The sequence below is a fragment of the Xenopus laevis genome, chromosome 1S (genome assembly GCF_017654675.1).
Source record: "Xenopus laevis strain J_2021 chromosome 1S, Xenopus_laevis_v10.1, whole genome shotgun sequence".
NCBI classification, from domain to species: Eukaryota; Metazoa; Chordata; class Amphibia; order Anura; family Pipidae; genus Xenopus; species Xenopus laevis.
The window spans coordinates 41961601-41982405 of NC_054372.1; the positions used below are offsets into that span (position 1 = coordinate 41961601).

Sequence of the window (20805 nt, forward strand, 5' to 3'; positions counted from 1 at the left end):
TTTTAAGGGTGATAGGCTGAAAAAGATTGTACATTTTTTTGGGGCTACCCCCTTCCCCCCTACATTTCCTAACATATGGCACCTAAACTATACAGTGGGCACATGTATAGGGCAATATAACACCTCTATTTTATTTTATGAAGCTTTCCCAGGCTTGTGTAGTGTAATGTATTTGCTGCTACATATACATCCAGTGTACTTTAACTTGACGCCATATGCAAATTAGGCATTGCTAGCGTAACTTCGCTTTGCTTGACGAATTAACGCTAGCGCAACTTCGCTACCTTTCGCATCCCTGAGTGCAACTTCGGATTTCAGTGAATTAGCGCCGCCCTGGCAAAGTGCGGTGAAGGCTTTGCTAGCGCATTTTCAGCGCTTAGTGAATTTGTCCCTATGATTCACACTTTTTTCATCCTCGAGCTATAAAATAAAAATTCGGATTTTAAAGTAAAAAAAAAAAAAAAAAAAAGGAAAAAAAACCTCTTTTTGAGTTTTTAGCATTCCGACCTAATAAATAACCCCGTGTTTAGAAATGGCACATCTCTTTAGTGCGGGATCAGTGTTTAAAAATAGATAGAGGCAGATTCAAAAATTTGGAGAAAAACTTGGATATACACAGGAATTATTTATAGAATATTAAACGGACTGGAGAATGCTAAAAATGTTTAGCACATTTAAAACCGTCAGTCGGGAAAGTGATAACAAATTGCAAATTGGCACGTTTATCAATGCAGGTACATCTGTCAGTTTGCTTTGAGCAGTCATTAAGCTTTATGGGATGTCATATCAACACATCCAACAATGCAATTACCTTATTTCTGTCGCATGCAATTTGACGCCGTTTTGTTGCAGCGCGTCGGATTGCGACGAAAACGTCCATGTAGTCCTACCCTTAAGGGGCAAAGGTGGAACATAATGAAATGATATACTTTTTAGTGATAATAAGCATGTTTGCTACATGTTTGTGTGCAGGCTTGGTTCTACAGTAGGCCAGAGAGGACATTTTTGTTGACCATCAGCACAAGAGGGCCACCTTGAGGAATGATGAGAAAAGTACACACCACTTCCAGCGAATGTTTGCTCCTTTAAATACAGTGTAGTATGAGGATGGATTTCCTCATTTGTAATTACTATAAAGCTAAAATGCCATTTTATATACTGAACTTATTGCACCAGCCTACATTTTCAGCTTCTCAATAGTAATTATCTGTATAAATTACTATTATTTCTATTCTATGTGTACTATATATTGTGAGTGGGTGTGCAGTGCAGTGAATGCATCTTTGGAGACACAGATCTTTACTGCTAAAAATTTTTTTAGTGAATTAGCAGCGCCCTGGCGAAACTTCGCCTGGCGAAGTGCGGCGAAGCCTGCGCTAGCGCAACTGCGCAGGTTAGTGAATTTGCCCCTTAGAAGGAAACCAGAAAACAAACAGAATGCTTTTGTACTCAAAAAGCTTTATTGCACCAATTTCCACAAAAAGTATACAGACTACAACAGCTAAAAAAATCCCCAAATTGGGGAAAATAGAGGCAGGCACAGATTCAAAACATGAATAATCTTATGGGATACCTGATTCCGATTTAATGGTGTAAATCTGTTTGGATATCACTCACAGCTACAAAAGTGATCCTTCTTTTTTTCTTAATTATAGATTTTAATTTTAAACCCGAAAAGGGGAAAATAAAACAAAGAAATCCAAAACACGGGGACAAATATGCTTCATGCTTGTAAAATAAAGGAATTTCTTCTGAGCTGTATGTAAGTACTTTCTCTTTAAGGGTAAATTTTACCTCAGGCCAAATGAATGATATATTCTTACTGGATTATTACTGGATTTTTTTTTTTCAGAATTAAAAATTCTGCAAATCAATAGTGTTTATTTTTTTTAAAAAAAATAATCACAGTCCTAAGGCATTGTGACATATTTGCCTAGAATGAAACCTGCTCTAATACTGCTAGAAATGAAACTTACATCTAATCCAATGACCACAAGCACAGCCAAACATTCACGCGACATGTTCCAATCACTTTCACTTGTGAAGTAGCGTTGCAATTTATAAATACAGCAAGATAAGCAAAGCAATTCCATTGCAGGACACAAAGATACATTCTGTGCTTCCAGGTCATAATATCATTATCTTACAATCATTTCATAAAAAAATAATTAAGACTTAACAAGACATACAAAGCCGTAATCTGTGAGGTAGAAGTCCCAAAAAGACAGTGATTAAGGTCTGTTTAGGTTCAGTCTTTTTCTGTATGTCCTGTATCTGGAATAAGGGCTTCAGCCTGGGCCACAGTTCTTTGCATTCATAGGAATGAACATTGTTTCATGGACACGTGCATATGTATTGTATGAGCATCTCTTGCATTTGGCTCTGATAGTTTTACAATTACTAATGCTTCGACTCCAACAGCAAAAGAACTAGTACAATAAGGTCAAATGCACCTAAAATAATCACTGGACAGGAGAGCTGAGAAGAAGAGCACACAAAGCTGTCCAACTGGAGGCCCAAGGGTTGTTTTAGTTCTCCTGCCTGTCTAAAGGCTCCAATGACAGAACTGAAATACTATCCTATGTATGAGCATAAATTACTTTGCTAAATCAGTCAACTACACAGAAACATTTGGAGTGTTTTGGCAACATCTGTTCTTGATCCATCCATTGTTTAGTGGAGCACAAGAACCAAACAAATACCATTTAAGATCTCCCTACAGTGGAATTTCCAGAACTGGTGTAGATATTATATATTATGGCAACCTATAACCATCTGATTTTCATTTGCTTTCCTTGTGCGGAGCTATTAGAACTATTTGTAGATTCCTTATGATGAGCCTCAACTAGCTGGCTAGCTAGAATATATAGCTGACCATATGCAGATCAATCATCACTCTTTCAAACAGCATCTGTAGCTTATTGGACATGTATGGGTCAAACCATCAGGCCTCCCAACCAGTGTGTGGCAGTTTTAAAAATCCTGAAGGTTGAATCAGCATCGATGTAGCCTTCAACTGATGGGTCCAATCATTGGCCAAAGAATTGGAGCAGCCTGATCTGGCACAGCACGATAATGGCTAGCTATATGAAACTCCACTTTTGTAAATCCTTCCCTATTGTGGGTCATATGACTTCTTGTTACACCTAGTATATTTTGCAAAAACACCAAAAAAAATGTGCATATCTAAAAACAGTCCAGTAACAGCAGTACTTTCTTACCCCAGACAATGACATGGTTTATTTTCCCTAAAGTGTAATGGTTCCAAGTCTCAAGTATTTAAAAGGAAAAAACAATAGGTCCTAAAAAAAAAAAAAGCAACACAATAACACAATCCCCAGTTTACCAATCATTACACTTTGCCAAGTGCCTTGACACTTAAATTAAGAAGATCACAATTGGAAAGACTGATTTATAGGGGGATTATTTATCAAAATCCGAAAAGTTCTATTTTCTGAGAACTACTCCGATCAAATCCGCACAGACTCTCCCCCCCCCTTATTTATCAATACGTTTTTCGAAAAGTTCTTGTGCGGTAACAAATTTGATAAAGTTGTGAAAAAATCTGAATCGTATGAATTTTTCAGATTTTTTGCAGAAAACTGCAACTTTTTCTGATTTGACTCCTGAAACCACAGACTTTTTTGGATTTGACACCTGAAACCATGGAATGTTGGGATTATTGTACGAAATGAAAGTCCATCACAATGGTTCTCCTCGAGGGTCAGAACATATGCCGTATGTATTTTGGCACAGCCATAGATGATCCATCCAGAAAATAGAGTTCATAAGTGATGAAAAACAAGTGTAAAATGGATTTCTACACATTTATATCTACATACTTGGGATATAGATATCATCTATTCATTTATATAGGATTTCCTATTTGGGACAATGAGACAATTCTAGAAATAACTCTCTAAAAAAGCTGATGACCTTGTGAATTTTTGACTGCTTTCTCTCTTTTACAAGTGTCCTAAAACCAGATGTTCCCACCAGTTATCAGCAGGCCCATATCTTTCTCAATGGCGTTGGTGAATAGACTACATTACATAACCATTTCCTCTAATTGCCTGAAATAATTCTGCAGCTCAATGAGATTAGATCCAAAAGTGAATCCAACAAATAGAAGAATTTTGTAACTAAAAAAAAATAATAATTCATGATTGTCAGTTTTCGTATTTATGTTAAAATAACAAATGATAACTAGGCCTTAGTGCCTTGGAAAGGGAAGAGAGAGATGGTAACTGTTCTGGGCAGTTTATTTGAAGGTCACATTAGTATCTGATTAATCTGTCACTTGGGTAAATCTTTAATGAACCAGCATCAAATGATAAACAGAGAAATAAAGCAAACTGTGAACCTTAATTGGAACAGTAAGACTGTCCCCGTGTGCAAACTGCAGGAATGTAGGCTAATGAATTACAGCAATGTCAACCACCTACATTCAACTAAAGTATGTAAACCAGGCATGGGCAACTGGAAGCCCTCCAGATGTTGTTCAGTTACAACTCTCTTAATCCAAAGGCTCTTGGGTGGGCCCGGTGCTAGAAGTTGTAGGTCAACAAGTTCTCAGAGGCCTAAAATTACACATCTTTGATGTACTGTAAATCATTTCTATAAATAAAGTATCACAGCCTTCCTGCTGATCTCCCAAATGTTGTCTTTTTCCTTAGAAGAATGGCACATCATTTTTGTGGTTCTCCATGCAAATGGACAATTTTAGCTTCTAACAGGAGGTCGGTTACATTGAGAATTCTCTTGCAACCAAAGACAGATTGTGCCATTCCTAATAAAGAGAGAGACAACCACGGGCTCCATCTGGAAGCAGCTTTCTTTAAAGCGTGCCTGTTTTAAATGTACCGAAATGACACAATGCCAATTAATTATACGGGGGAACAAAAGTAAACAAAGAACCGTAGAAGAAAATTAAAACAAACGTAACAACAAAAAACATGAAAACAACAAATGGTACGACACAGAAGAATCATGCTACATGGAAGGAGCTCTCCCACCATAAGTTCACTGCAGTAGGAATGCCTGGCTATATTCGCGTGTTTATCGCCAACCAAACTAGAATACAAATCCAAGACTGTCTTTGTGTACAACGTAATGTACATCCTTCCCAGTAAGCAAAACTAAGGCCACAGGGAATATCATAATGCCTTGTATGTCATGTAAACTTCAACCGGTTCCTGGATGAGAAAGTAGAGTTCGTGGTTTTCGTGGAAGAAACAAGTCTGTGCTCTTCTCGCTCTTTTCTCCAGAGTGCATTTGCGCTCTTCTTTAAAGGTAAATTCCCCCTTTCAGCCTATGGAATGACTGTAGTAAAGTCCAGCTTATAAAAGGATTTGAGCCACATGAGGAGAATGTGTGCTTGCCACGGCAGCCAACAAAGGAAGATCACTTGAATCAATCCTGAAGAACAAAGGAAACAAAAATATTTGGTAATTGACTTTTGCAAAGAATATTCAAAGCATTTTCCTGGAACAGAAAAGGTCGCCAGTAGGCCATAAGATTACTACTGGACAGTCAAGAAAGACTTTGGCACCACAGCTGCTTTTTCTTTTTTATAGAAGAGGTGCACTGGTCCAGGGTATTTAAGGTTTTGTTCTGCTTTAATTCATTCAAAGGCAGGGCCGGAACTAGGGGTAGGCAGAGTAGGCACTTACCTGCTCTGTCGCCTACCCCATGTCTGGTCCTGTCTCTCCCCGACTGGCGCTTGTATTCTGTGTGTAAATGCGATTCTGCACTGCGAGATTGAGCGCAGTTTCGTGCATGAGCAATCGAGCGCGCACTCAGCCAGTGCCGTGGCCGGCCAGGTTGACTAGGGCGCCTGGCTGGGTTGGCCCGGCTCTGTTCAAAGGATCTCAGCTGGGTCTGATGCTATTAAAAAACAACATGGCATCACCTGTGTCATAGCTCATTCAAGTGCATTCAATGCCAGCCCAATATTTCATTACATAAATAGCTTGCGTTGTAGGGAAGATTTGCAGGCTAGTAATTATACCAGTGAGTGACATTTGCATAATGAATAGTGACTTTATAATGGATATTATTAAAAATTCGATTTTTACTTCTTTTTTATTGAAAGAAGAAACAAAAGTGCTTGTTTTATAGTTTCTTTCAGACCGTCCCCATCCGAAATGTTCTGCAATGATACATCACCTACTTGTTCATGAGGGGAGAGGGAGAGGGAGAGCGCTAGCTGTATGGGCACAGCATTAAACACACACACACAGATCAGCACATGCTTACCCAAGAACAACCCCAAGTTCCTTCACGTGGACTCTTGTGTGTCCTCTCAAATATTCCGACAGCATTTTACTTTTCAAGTACATCTCTTGCAGCTTGTCCTCAAGATGCATCACACACTTTTAAAACAGAAAAGTTACATTCAGACCTTACGGGTTGTGATTGTAAACTAAATAATACATCTGTTAACTATTAAATTGTATACTATTAAATATTATTATATAGGTAGGGGACCTGTCATTCAGAATGCTTGGGACCTGTGGTTTTCCACATAAGGGATCTGTAGTAGTACAGTAAGTCTACTACAAAATCAGGTAAACATTAAATAAACCCAGTAGGATTGTTTTGCCTCCAATAATGGATGTCTTCCCAGTTATCTCTGAGCACTATGTATAAGATTGTAAAAGATGGGCCCAAAGGTTAAGTGAACAGGCTGTTTATCCATTGAAACATTGCTTTGCATTTTGTTTTCTCTGTCCAATGGAACATTCAGGCAGCCAGAGGGGAAAAAGCTGCTCCATTCAGCCAAGTACAGCTTTCTAGGCCCTCAGTCACCCACTGTTTTTGGTGTAAGAAGTCATTGAGATATTTCAGTTGGGGCCTCAATAAGCTATGCTGTATTAAAGTGCAATATTTTTCCCTAAGGCGGTCATTACAGCTAGAATATTCCCAGGGATGGAGGGAGAATATTGCAGAATGGTGTCTTACTGGAAATGCTGTTTGGATACTAGATGAATCCTTGGCCACTGATAGTAGCTCCGAGAGAGAACTGCTTATTTGAAAGCCTTATTAAAAGAATAGTAACACCAAAACAAATTAAGTGTTTTAAACAAACAAAAATATAATGTCCTGTTGTGCTGCACTGGTAAACCTTGTGTGTTTGCTTCAGAAAATCTACTATAGTTTATATAAAGAAGCTGCTGTGTAGCCATGGGGGCATCCATTTAAGATAGAAAAAGCAGAAAAGGCACAGGTTACACAGCAGATAACAGATAAGCTCTGTAGTATACAATGGGATTCTTTAGAACTTATCCATTATCTACTGTGCCTCCTGTGCTTGAAAGGCTGCCCCATGGCTAAATTCTGCAACCATGATGCCTATATTCCCCGGCCTCTGCAGGATGTTTGCCCGGTGTTTGGAAAAGAGGTCGGCACCTCTCCAATGTACTCAAAGAGAAGAAATTACCAAACACACGAGGGCAAGTGTAGCGAGGGGGGACCCGTGTGTTTAATTCACGACAGTGATGCAACGACGAAGGGGCCTGCCCCTGAAATGTTACATCACTGACGTGAATTAAACACACGGGTCCCCCCTCGCTACACTTGCCCTTGTGTGTTTGGTAATTTCTTCTCTTTGCCCCCCATGGCTACACAGCAGCTTGTTTATATAGTTGTGTTTCTGAATTAAACACACCAGTTTTATCAGTGCAGAGCAACACTATACTATATCATTCATTTAAAACACTTGCTTTTTTGGGGTTACCGTTCCTTTAAACAGTATAAAACTGCCAATAAATGAACCTGAAAGTTAATAAGGCAATAACTGCTAATCATTACATTTCAAAAGTGTTTAGAAGAGCACTCCTCTCATCTTTGATACACCTTAATAGTAACTGAAGCTTTTGCCTTTCAGTCTATCCCATGGCAGGACACTGGGAGCACTTGTTACATTCATGACACGAGCACTGTACTACTGCTGATATCATGAAAATAAAAAAATAAATTAATGTAAATTACAGCAGTGCTTAGAAAAGCAATTTTACTCCACAATACCTTTAAAGGCCAAGGAAAAGCTTAATTAGTAAAGGGTGGTAATGAGAGTAGCTTTAAGCTAGGGGTCTTATATTAGGAATTGTAATTAACCTTGCATGCTCCAATGATAAAGCCTTCCCTTCTCCTTTAACAAACATAGAAGGAGCCAATTGATATAACAAAGAGTTAATTCAGTAGCCTTGTATATAATCCTGTGTAGATTATTCCAAATAAAAATTAGAAGCCACATGGGACATTTTAATAACCCGTCTTCTTGTTTGAACATTTTATTCAAAACTTGAACAAAACTTACAAAAACAGATGTAGTTTTGAGCTTGTAAAGCTGTAAGATAGACTGCACCAAACTGGACACTTGACTGGATACCAAGACATCAGTTCCAAGCTTAATACTGTCCAAAGGCTTCTTCTGGCTGCTGGCCACCTGCACAGACCATTTATCTGTGTCGGCTATAATACAAATAGCTTCTGCTATTGGCTCATCCAACACAGGGTGCTAGGGGGGTAAAACGAAAAACGACGGTCAGTCCATAGAAAGCAGAAGCATACTTTGTTACACTGTTAAAACGTAAACACCTCATATGGAATAGCACGCAATGTATCTTCCCGTCATCATTCTCGCATCATATGATCAGTGGAATACAACACACACGTTAGCTGGAAAGGAAGCCTTTCAATACACTGCTTTAGAACTTCTTAGAAACCAAAACAACATGACTGAGTGTCCTATATTCAGTGCTGGGAAGTAATAAAAATCCACCTCATCTGTGTGTTTCTTGGTGATGTGGTTTATTTACCACTAGCCCCTTCTTATCCGTTTGCGGATGTAAGTGGGGGAAATTCCATTTATTTGCAGGAGCAACTTTACACAAACGGTTAGTGGTTCCCAACAACTCAGTAATGAACAATACCAGGGCAAGACCAAACTTCAGTCTTAGTACTATTTGTAGGTCACTCTCTCAGTCACTAACACAAAACAGGCAGAGCAAAGTATGTTATTTGATGCAACTCAATATTTAGGCACCAAGGTCCAACTGGTACCTCTCTGTGTGTATCAGATGGGGCACATTCTATTAACTTGTCTAATTTTGTCTGTGCCTAGCCCTAATCAAAAAACGTGGGTTAGGGCTACTTACCCTGATCCACTGAAGTCTTTATAAAGTGACCCTAGGAGGAGATTTCTAACAACACGCATATTAACAAGAAAAGAATATCATGGCACCTTTAAATAAAGCAAGTTAAAAAGTGGTACATTTTCAAAGCTTTGCCTGTATATTATTTGACAACATCCCAGAAATCATACAAGAACCATGTCACAGTACTCATAAATACGCATATTCTGCTTTTCCAGAACCAAAATGTCATATAATGGTATCAATTACGGCACCACAACACTAGGCTTCACATATACCTAAAATCAATAAACCGCTTTATCAATGTCTTCTCTTTAACCCCCCATACAGAATTAATAACACTAAATTAATTGCGCTTACGTGCATTGCATGGGCCAGACCAGATGGTAAACACTGCTTTAGTTTCTCATCACTGCTTATACCATGTAGCACCATATCAGGCATGTACGTGGGGCAATAGCCCGCAAACAGAGATCGGCTAAAGTTTTTCAGATTTGGGCTGCTAATGAGGTCAGACCTAAAATGGCAAAAATAAGGTTATTACCAGATAAGAAAGTGTATTGTAAAGTGCTAATTTACTAGACATTTAAAGATTTTGAAAAATAACAAAAAAAATGTAAAAAAAAAAAAAAAAATATTCTAAGGAAAAGGTTGTATTGAAAGAGGTCAGCTCAGGAGCCTTGAAGACATAGCCAAAGCTGATCAACCATAAATGCATTGGTTATAATACCTCAATGAAGGATATACTTGGCCCTAGAGCTACTGCAGATAGAAGATGCTGAAAAACTGATTTTCATACCTTATTTGTTGCCCATTTCATGTGAAAATTAGATTAAAAATAAGTGCAAAAACTTTCCCAAACAGTGCTTCAAGCTTTCGCTTATGTTCAGACTAAGCTCAATCATAAATACCAAGGCCTTATGTAGCAAAATGTTTTCCTCTGAGCGAATATAAAGAACAGAAGTTGTGTTTTTATTGTGTCTTTAAAACCGGATGAACCATTTCCATGTAGGTTACCTGGGCAGTGGAAGTTCCACTTCTGGGTGACTGTGATAATCTGAAGGTGTATGGCATGTACCAAACTCATCATCGCTGTTTCCAAGGGCGCTGTCACAGCTTTCATTTCTTGGAATGTCTCCTTCTACTCTGACCTCACTGCTTTCCCATTGGGTCTCACAGGGGAGATTTTGAGAAGGTAGTGGGAAGGAACACACGTTAGGTCTCATATTAGCAGAGTGTTTGGGGGGATTTGTCCGTGTGTCAATACGGTTGATTAGTTTTTCTTCCGTAACAGGAACAGAGGGCAAGAATTTTTTGGATAAAAACTCATGAGAGGGTAGAACATCTACTGTATTGGTTTCAATACTATTCCCTTCTGTAAAGTACTCATCAAATATACTGGAACAACCATCACAGGATGGAATCCGTGCATAAATAGTCTTTTTTGGTGTAGTAACTGGACTATCAACTGTATCACCTTTTTCTTTGGAGTTGTCACAAGACGACCCATGATTTTGGTTTACTACTTCTGTCAGTCCCTTCCTACAACCTTCCGGTGATGGAGAACAACCCACAACAAAAGTTACTTTCTCAACTGAAGACTCCTTATTCATGTTTGTATAGTTGCCGGTCTTTGACCACTTTGATGTTGTTACAGGAGATGAAATGTATTCAGGTTTTATGAGGCTTTCAACACTACATGCTGCCGTTCTTGTGACAGGGATGACTGTCTCCAGCTTGGGATCTTTAACAGAAATTGGGTATTCTTTGCAGGAGCCATAACTGCCATGTGTAGATTGGTATTCATTTGCACCCAAAAATGTATGACTACTTTCCTCTTGCTGTGAGAAGCACACATCAGATTTCCTTAAAGAAGTGTCCTCTGGTTTCAGTGAAGTTGCACCTGTGTTGCTGGGCAAAGATGGAGGTACCAGAGCCGGTTCATTATTAACAGTTACAATGACATATTCAGAATCTTCCACCTCGCCCTTCTCCAGAGATGTGGTCATTTGACTGCCATTTATAATTTGCTCTCCATCCCTCAGGAGCCGGCTGTGCACAAGATGGTTCTCTTGAAGCTCTGAGCAGCGAATGAAATACGTTAAAACGTAAAGAATGCGATGAACTAAATCTTTTCGTTTGCCGACCACTACGGTTCGAGTCATCCTGACTGGAGATCCAATGGCCCCATAGAGGTCTCCTGTGGACAAGGAAGTGGAAAATGAGACCAAGCTCATTAATGAGGGCCTTGTGGGCCCCCCCTATACCATCTAGGCTGCAGGGTCTGCTTTTAATGTAGTTATGCCCCTTGGTTAAGAATTCATACTGACAGAAGTAGTTAAGTATTCACACTGAAGGCATAGGTTTTCTTTATTACCACATACCTTTTTTTGTGCCAAACATGTTTTAGGCCCAAGTTTAACTATATAAATTAACAAAGGTTTGTCAGATAAATGAAACAATGTATATATTTTTTTAAACTGGCATGTAACTTACCAAGTTGGGCCCAGAGGGGGTTGTAAGGGTGTGACTTTGCCAGCAAATTGACGGATTGAGAAGTATGTTTTTCTGAGAAGGATTTGATAGGAGGATGGCCATTTGGCATGACAGTTGGAACCCAGGCTAAGTGGTAGGTTAACACAGCCGTTAGCAAAGCTGCAAAAAACCTGAAACGTGCAAATGAACACATGAAATTGTCTGGTACAAACGACTTTTCTTTGTAATTGGTAATTTGCTAAAAGTAATGGAGGAAGGCAATAGTAAGAGAGGCGTGTTTTTTGATATCTATTAATTCAATTACAAATCCAGGCAGGATGTGAATTGCTAGCTTAGTTATAATGGTTATAATTGCCAACACAAAGACAAAAGAATGTTGGATTTTATGATTCATTTCCATGGCAACCCGAGGATTCCCGTTCTACACTTCTGTACATTGCAACTCACCCACCTATTCCTCATATTAAATGGAGATGTAAGCACATTTCCTACTCCCACCCACTGACAGCACCGACCAGAGGGGCCCAGTCCCCTCTTCACATTTACATTTAGTATTACACTAACACTTCAATTCAATTCCCATAAGTGTCGAAGAAACCTCTGCTTGTTCTCCAAAATCCCTCAAGCCACATTAAGTGGTGAAACAATCCCCTTATACTGTATGTGTGTGCATACATTGGAACTTACTGATTCTTATTTAGCTGCTCAGAAAGGTAAACAAACTCTTTCAGAAACTGCTGGCAGAGGTGACTTTTCTCAGAACTACTGGACACCATGGTGAGCCACACCGGTTCTGCAACACGGGGTACAGAGTACAAATTCCAAATCGTTTCCCTGGTTCACAAGAAAGAAGTAAAAGTTGAGTTCTATGTAAATCATACAGTATATTTAACTTTTTCACACTGCCAGTGAATTTTTGTTGGATAACCAGACAACCCAATATAAGCAACTAGACGTCACTTCTGACTAAAAAGATTAATTACAGCAGACTGCTGATAGGATTCATTGTAGTGGATATACTGTATAAGTAAACTAGGTACTATATAACTATTACCAAATAAGAAGCTGCTGTTTGCATATCAAAGTATTAGAGTCCAAACTTTCTAAAACTATCAGTACGCCTCAACCCCTCCCCCACACACAGTTTCAAGGATTTCAGATTTCTCACATCTAAGATCACATGTCCATCCCTGCCTATACGTAGATCACATGTCCATCCCTGCCTATATGTAGGTTACATTTTTATTATAGTACAGGAGTTTTAGAACATGTTGGAAATATTCAAAATGCACCTGGAAATGTGCAATTTATAAGGCTTGAAAAGGTGAGCGTAGGCTTCAAAAGTGAAAATAGACACAAAAATACTAAAAGGTAGACAAAGTAGTTTTCCAAGTTAGCACCAAGAATCCCTTAGCTGTGAATGAATAATCTTGGTGTAATTTTTAATAGTCTGATATGCAAACACAAGTGCAATTTTTCAATTATCCTAAAATCCAATGGTTTAAAGGAACAGTAACGTCAAAAAATAAAAGTGTTTTAAAGTAATGAAAATATAATGCAGTGTTGCCCTGCACTGGTAAAACTGGTGTGTTTGCTTCAGAAACACTACTATTGTTTATATAAATAAGCTGCTGTGTAGCAATGGGGGCAGCCATTCAAAGGAGAAAAAGCTCAAGTTACACAGCAGATAGCAGATAAGCTCTGTCTGTCTAATGGTGTTATCTGTTATCCATTCGTTAACCTGTGCCATATAGCCGTTTTTCATTTTCCGCCATTGCTACACAGCAGCTTGTTTATATGAACTATAGTAGTGTTTCTGAAGCAAACAGATCAGTTTTACCAGTGCAGGGCAACACTACATGATATTTTCATTACTTTAAAACATTTAAATTTTTTGGTGTTACTGTTCCTTTAAGTGCCTAATTATAATGCTTCCTGTATGTGCGCATGAGGAGGCCTCAGTTTGGTTATTAGCTTTAGCCCCTCCACTCCTGGGTATGGTCACAGAACTCCATTGTATCTTGTGAATACAGACTTAATTCATTACAGAGGGCAACGTACTGCGAGTCCGTGCATTGTAACCAAGCAGACATTTTGTTATATAGAATATTCTCAGTAGATCATACCTAAAGTGTCCAAGGGCTTCCATAACTCGACTAAGGTAGAACTGAACCCGCTGACTTGATTCAGTGATTTTTCTGCAAGAAATCATAGCCTAAAAAGAATGTAAAAAAGTATAAATTTAATCTAGTAAAAATAATCTAAAAATGCTAGTCTATGATACGCAAACAACTATTTCAAAGGTACATAACTGTTGCATTTGAGGGACTGGGCCATAAGGTACATGCCAAACAGAGTCACCATGGCTGCTGGCTCCTGTAAGGGCCAAAAAGCAGCTCCTCCCCAAGTTACTCAGGCTCATTCAGATTTTAGCTGGGTACAATGAAAACAAAACAAATAAACAGTTGGCTGAGAAACACATTAGGCTCTTCATACACTCTGCAGCCCTGCATGACAACTATTTGTTTCACAAAGGCTGAAGATTCAGGTGAACCAAATATGGACCACCACTTGGGTGGCCAAATCAGCCACACATTTGCTTTATGGTCATCTGGCCAAACAAGTGGATCTTACAATGGATGGGCAGCATTAAATTATAGAAGAACCCTAATATAACATCTCCCAAGAAATGGCATCAAACAGCGTAGATTATTGGAAAATTTAAAATCTGTAGAAATAAAATTGGGGTTCTACTGTATTCACTTTAGTACCTGGGAAAAGCCCTCTGCCTTGCACACAATCATCCTAATAAATAATAGTACCACAAGGCTGGATGCTGCCATAATATAAAAGCACGCTTTAGTCAGATACCTTTTCTATTGCCGACTTCAGTTTGTTCATATGCGATTCAAACAGAGGGAAGTGAGAGAAGAAAAAATCTTGGAAACTGCTATGGGAATCCTCCTGTTCTGGTAAGGAGAAGATGATGCTGACTGCAATTTTCTTTCTGCCAACCGTAGCAGGGTTGGAGGTATCTGTTTCATCAGACATGCTGAATGATTCATCTGCTGACCTGCAAAACAATAAAGGAGAACATCCGAGATGATCAGTGTGGTTTACACCTCAGCATAAAAAACTTGGCATTCCTAAGGCTGATGGGAAATACTGGTTATAAAAGGGCCTGCTCAGAGTCATATTCAAATATGAATAAGAGAGACACTGATAACTCTGGCAGATACCAGCAACATCTATTGAAATATCAATGTATTGCAGCAACATATACAAGAACTGGTGGAAATCTTCCATTTTTGGTTAAGAAAAAAAAATACCAGAGGCCAATGTAATAAGAAATGGGATTTAAACTTTCTTCAGTAGCGCACTATCCCTACTTGCAAGCATCCAATGGCAGACACAGCTGTAAAGCAGTTACCACATCTTTGCTAACTGACTTTAGACAAGAAAAGAATATAGCTGAAATTCTATGGTTGAATTGTGCAACTGAAAAGGCTTTAGGGTTCTAATGACTTCCAGATTGGCCCAGACAACAATGTACTTAAAGGGATACTGTCATGGGAAAAAAACATTTTTTCCAAAATGAATCAGTTAATAGTGCTGCTCCAGCAGAATTCTGCACTGAAATCCATTTCTCAAAAGAGCAAACAGATTTTTTTATATTCAATTTTGAAATCTGATATGGGGCTAGACATTTTGTCAATTTCCCAGCTGCCCCTGGTCATGTGACTTGTGCCTGCACTTTAGGAGAGAAATGCTTTCTGGCAGGCTGCTGTTGTTCCTTCTCAATGTAACTGAATGTGTCTCAGTGGGACATGGGATTTTACTATTGAGTGCTGTTCTTAGATCTACCAGGCAGCTGTTATCTTGTGTTAGGGAGCTGTTATCTGGTTACCTTCCCATTGTTCTTTTGTTTGGCTGCTGGGGAGGAAAAGGGAGGGGGGTGATATCACTCCAACTTGCAGTACAGCAGTAAAGAGTGATTGAAGTTTATCAGAGCACAAGTCACATGACTTGGGGCAGCTGGGAAATTGACAAAATGTCTAGCCCCATGTCAGATTTCAAAATTGAATATAAAAAAATCTGTTTGCTCTTTTGAGAAATGGATTTCAGTGCAGAATTCTGGTGGAGCAGCACTATTAACTGATTCATTTTGAAAAAAATTTTTTTTCCCATGACAGTATCCCTTTAATGTAATTCAGATCTTGAAATGTGACACGTCGTAAAATGTGTCCACTATGTTAGAAAAGTTGGAACTGGCCCAATTCTGGCAAAGCAACCTAGGCCATACTCTACAAAACGAATATATAAATAAAAGAATTCAGGCAATACTTGCCATCGAGGGAGGACTCCATTCTCAAGACTTGTTGTCTGACTCCGTAACCAGCGCCGCTGGTAGCTGCTGGCATAATTACTGGAGTATGAAGAGCCCGGAGATGGGAGAGGCGTTATTAAGAGACTGCTCAGGGAAGCTGCAAAAGAATAAGAAATATATTGACCTCAAAACAATACCTTGCATATGGAACATTCACTGAAATAATGCTGACATAATGATCCAAGATAGATGTAGCAAATGTGCCTCAATAATAATAGACCTCATCAGCATCGCTATACACACAGTAATAATACATATGAAGGCAGACCAAATCTCTCCGACAATGATAATCAAGGAACCTTGAATCAGTATCAGATTGCTTGAGGAAATGAATAGGAATTTCCAAAAGCAAACAGTGAACAACAAGAAAGATTTTAAGTTGAAATCCTTTCTTGGTGAATTGGAAAAGTGAAACTTTTCAGTTTTCAGTTACATTAACCAATAGAAACAATAGAAACAAGACAGGTGTCATGAATAAGAATGCAGAATCTCAACACAATGGCGTTACCTGATCGAGCGATACCGCTGTCTTTGTCTTCACTGTGTCCCCGGCTGGGCATATCTACAGGTGTGCTGTGGGCTGCAGAGGCAAGAGGCACATCAAACCATTGGCTAGTAAATATTCTTCCCATTCCATATTGTTTTAGTATTACTATTATTCTATCATAGAATAAAAAACTAGTTACGACTTTTGTTTCAGCAACTAATCCCATTGTCAGCATTAGGACTACTTTCATTACAAGAAACCACCAAGCTTTGAGCATGCACTTGTTAAAAGGATTCTGTCATGATTATTATGGTGTCATTTTTCTTTCTAAATTACACTGTGAACAGTTTATTCTTAAACTAATAAATGAGCTAATACTTTGAAACTATTACGAATACATATGCAGGCTGATTTCAGCCTCTACGTGAACAGTAGCTTCCTATTCTTTTCGCATCTGGAACCATTGCGTTGGCTCCAGAGCCCACTCAGTTGATTTTGGCAAAGAAACTGGAGAAGTATCAATTTTGCTCCAAAATCAGCAGAGTTTGTCAACAGAGTCACCAGAGTCAACACAACAGTTCCAGATGAGAAAAGAAGAGGAGGCTATTGCCTGCATAGGGGCTGAAATCAGTATATTTCAGGAGGCAGATTTCAGCCCCCATGTGGCCCTAGCAATGCAGAGGACAGGGAGCAGTTATGTGTCAGGGAGCGGTTATCTGTTTACCTTCCCATTGTTGTGTTGATAGGCTGCTGGGAAGGAAAAAAAGGGGTGTGATCTCACTCCAACTTATGGTGCAGCAGTAAAGAGTGACTGAACATTATCAGAGCACAATTCACATGTCTGAGGGCATCTGGGAAACCTAAGAACATGTCTAGCCTCACATCAAATTTCAGAATTAACTATATCAAATTACCAACAGCCTAAAATGCCTGATTAAGGAACAGCATAAACAATAATGCAGTCCTTACATTTAACTATTGTTTACATAAGGGCAATGGCACACCAGGAGATTAAGAGACATCGATAAATCTCTGCTTCTGAGGCGACTTATCTTCCGTAAAAGCGGTCCCACCGGCATTAATGTGAATCGCTGGTGGTAAAACCCATGTGTCGCTTCAGTCTCCCAAATCGCTTCAAGTTGCCTCAAGAGGAAACTTCAAGCAATTTTCCGGAGACTGAAGCGACACATGGATGTTATCACCAGCGATTCTCATTGCAATTGTTTGGGGACCAGGTCAGGGTTAGTGACTTGTGAAAAATACCATAACTGTAGTAAACAAATAGTAGCTTGAAAAACATTTTTTACTTGAGAGGTTATGTCATTTTTTGCACTTCTATATATTTCAGTACATTTCACTTAAAAGGTTTTTCTTGTTAGAAGCAATACTTTTCCCTTCTGATGCTTATAAAAGTCACAGGAAAGAGTGAAGCACCAGAGATCTGATCTGAATGGATATTGGGAGGCCCACAGATTAATAAATTCAGTGTCACTAAAGATTTTACATTTACATAAATAATTGGAACCTATAACTTATAATATAGGAGTAAGAGACTAGACTTTGTAATGCAATTAATCAGTGACAGATTGCTACACACCAATAAAGTAGTGAAATACCAAGTGCCCCAATCAGTTATGTAATGTATGCTACTACCTGGGAACTTTCCAATTAGCTGGATTTATTTCCCTACCGGTTCTACGTTTCCTTTCCTTGCTGTAATGGCTTGTTCCAAAGCAATATGTCATACTGCTATTTGGATTCAAGATGATATTTCCTTGTGTGTTCTCCATTTTAAACGTATCCAGGAATATGGAATGTTGCTGGCAGTAGTTTTCAACAACAGCTGTAAGCTGGACATCACTCTCATGATGGATTAAACCAGCCCTGGCAATACCTAGTTCAAGGCCAAACTGGATCACTACCCCAGACGTTACCATATGGAAGATCATAAACCTGGGGCAATATTACTGGCCCAAGTTATTCACAATTATATCATTAGGATAAAAAAAATCTGGCTGGATAGACACAAGCCAATGAAGCACAAGCACTGTACTTTTGGCCATGAGGTTTTAGCATAAAACTAAAATGGTAGGAGCAGTCCATGAAAGTTCCAAGGTACAAGCACGTTGTGTAAATAGATTAGTATATGCCCAGGTTTACAGAGGATATCATTATTTCACCAGCTAGGATTACATGTATTCACTGTTCAAATGGGAAGAAGTCATTTGTCAATCATGGACTGTAACACTTTTCAGAAATACCAGGTCATTACTATCTTGAAAGTAAATTAAATTAAAAAAAATTGTAAAGTGTAAAAATTAAAGTAAAGATGTGGGGATGCCATCAGTCCTACAAGCTCCACAGCAGGTGTAATGGCAAAGACTTGTGGACAAAAGACTCATGCGTCATTGCCCTTAGGGTAGAGCAGAGAGCCCTGGACCCCCTTCGTGTCACTCACAATGGATACACTGTACTAGAGCTGAAGCTTTCAGTACATCAGGGATGACCAACCGGGGACACTCCCACCTGTCATCACACTACATATGTACTACAATACAGCCATTGGTTATGGCGTGGAGTTTAACAGCTGGAGGATCAAGGGTTTGGCATTGCAGATTAACACAATTTCTGCCCTACAACCACAACTTTAGAAGCTAGCCATCATACATGGCCCAGGGATCCCAGTAATCAGGAAGGAAGAGGGCATATAGGCTCTGGAGTGGCTGAATATGGATGATCTAGATAATAATAATGAGACCCATGGTAATTCTGAAAAGAAGAGGATTTTATAAATGTAGTATGATAATTGGTTATCTTGTGTGGTCTTTATTTTGTTCTGCATTCCACACAAACCTGCAAAGAAAGAGGCACTCCGGATGAGCCGGAGGGGACGAGCTTCAAACATTGCAGGCAGCAGTTTGCTGCCACACATCTGTAAAACACCTAAAATGGGAAGTGGAAGGAAATGAAGAGAAGCAACAATAAAAATATAACAAAATGTCCTAATAACTTGCTAAAAGATCATTTCAGATATTTTCCCACTTCCAAACCCAAATAAATCTACCGTAGCACCGACTAAAGAATAATTGCAGGTTATTTGGGTTGATACGGTGTTAAATTAAGTGTTCCCCATTAGAAAAAACATTTGCTACATAATATATTCTACATCTTTTAAACAGACACGGTCAGTTTTATATATTTCAATTGCCTGAAGTTTACCATTAAAAGTTTAGCATAGAAGGAAACCGGTAAACCCACCCAGAATCCAAGAAGAGATGAAAGCCCATAGAAACACATACCTAAGTGGTTTTGACCTGTTCCCTGACCACTCTGACTTGCACCAAGTTTTGCTCCACCTCCATCTTGATTAATGTTCTCCAAGCTGTCCTGCAAGCTGAGTAGGGATAGTCAAAGGATATATATGAATTTTAAATATCTCCAATAATTTTCCTTCATATGAAGAGAGGTATAAATGTTGACTTACGTATTGGTACTACTGCTGAGGCTTCCCACTTTGGCTGAAAACACCTTGCTGATCATAAGTTGGGGTGGGCAGCTGGCAAGGCAAAAAGCACATCTATAAATCCAAATGCTTTCATAGTAGGTGGCAGCAAACAATTCAGCAGTACTTTTTTTTTACTGTTAGAGAAACTAAATCTACCCGTGTGCACTGGTCATGGAAATAGCAGCTACTGTAGGTAACTCTATAGCAAATCACATGCTGTTTATCATATGGGAAGATATAAAGAGAAGGAGGTGGGATACAATTTCAGCTATAAGGCTATGAATAGAAGGGTCTACTCAAATGAATTATACAGAAAAGCTGTGTGTGTATTTCTAGGATACAGCATACATTGTCACTTTGTGATGTATGAATTCCATATTCTTGAAAAAAAAGACTGCTTAAGAACATTTAGATGAGCACACTGGGTGCTGCAGACTCACCGAATATAATGGATTTTCAAAGTGGACCCTTTGTAACTCATTGCCACTGAGCCAAACATCATCTCTCCCAACATATTAACATCAGAGGCAGGTTTGGTGTACTGTAAGTTAAACACAAGTCTTAATGTGACAAAATGATTTAGCACAAGAATGGCTGATGCTTAAGACGTAAGAACGAGGAATAAGAACACATTTTGTATCTTGCACAGATGACACTAAGGGGAAGATTTATACAGGTGTGGAAAAAACAATAAACACCCATAGCGCACCCTGTACGTTTATAATCCCATGTTATTATTAAATGCATACATTGTATAAATTCTGGCAGAAAT

The 20805-nt window shown here is 39.0% G+C and overlaps 1 protein-coding gene across 3 annotated transcripts in view; it reads right to left on the reverse strand.

Annotated features, from left to right (window-relative positions):
* Positions 1-1441: 1441 nt before the first annotated feature.
* fnip2.S (folliculin interacting protein 2 S homeolog) overlaps positions 1442-20805 on the reverse strand; it is a 35665-nt gene continuing 16301 nt past the window's right edge. For 2 of the 3 annotated variants that reach the window (XM_018243241.2, XM_018243239.2), the window contains exons 4-18: positions 20474-20574; positions 20013-20084; positions 19828-19922; positions 19382-19471; positions 16550-16621; positions 16003-16138; positions 14526-14727; positions 13781-13869; positions 12342-12488; positions 11655-11824; positions 10176-11358; positions 9519-9675; positions 8321-8521; positions 6259-6374; positions 1442-5418 (exon numbers count right to left, since the gene is read on the reverse strand). In XM_018243241.2, coding sequence (XP_018098730.1) covers positions 5340-5418; positions 6259-6374; positions 8321-8521; positions 9519-9675; positions 10176-11358; positions 11655-11824; positions 12342-12488; positions 13781-13869; positions 14526-14727; positions 16003-16138; positions 16550-16621; positions 19382-19471; positions 19828-19922; positions 20013-20084; positions 20474-20574 — 2910 coding nt within the window. In that variant the 3' untranslated portion in view covers positions 1442-5339. The remainder of the gene's footprint in view (positions 5419-6258; positions 6375-8320; positions 8522-9518; positions 9676-10175; positions 11359-11654; positions 11825-12341; positions 12489-13780; positions 13870-14525; positions 14728-16002; positions 16139-16549; positions 16622-19381; positions 19472-19827; positions 19923-20012; positions 20085-20473; positions 20575-20805) is intronic. The other variant, XM_018243240.2, reaches the window with a different exon arrangement.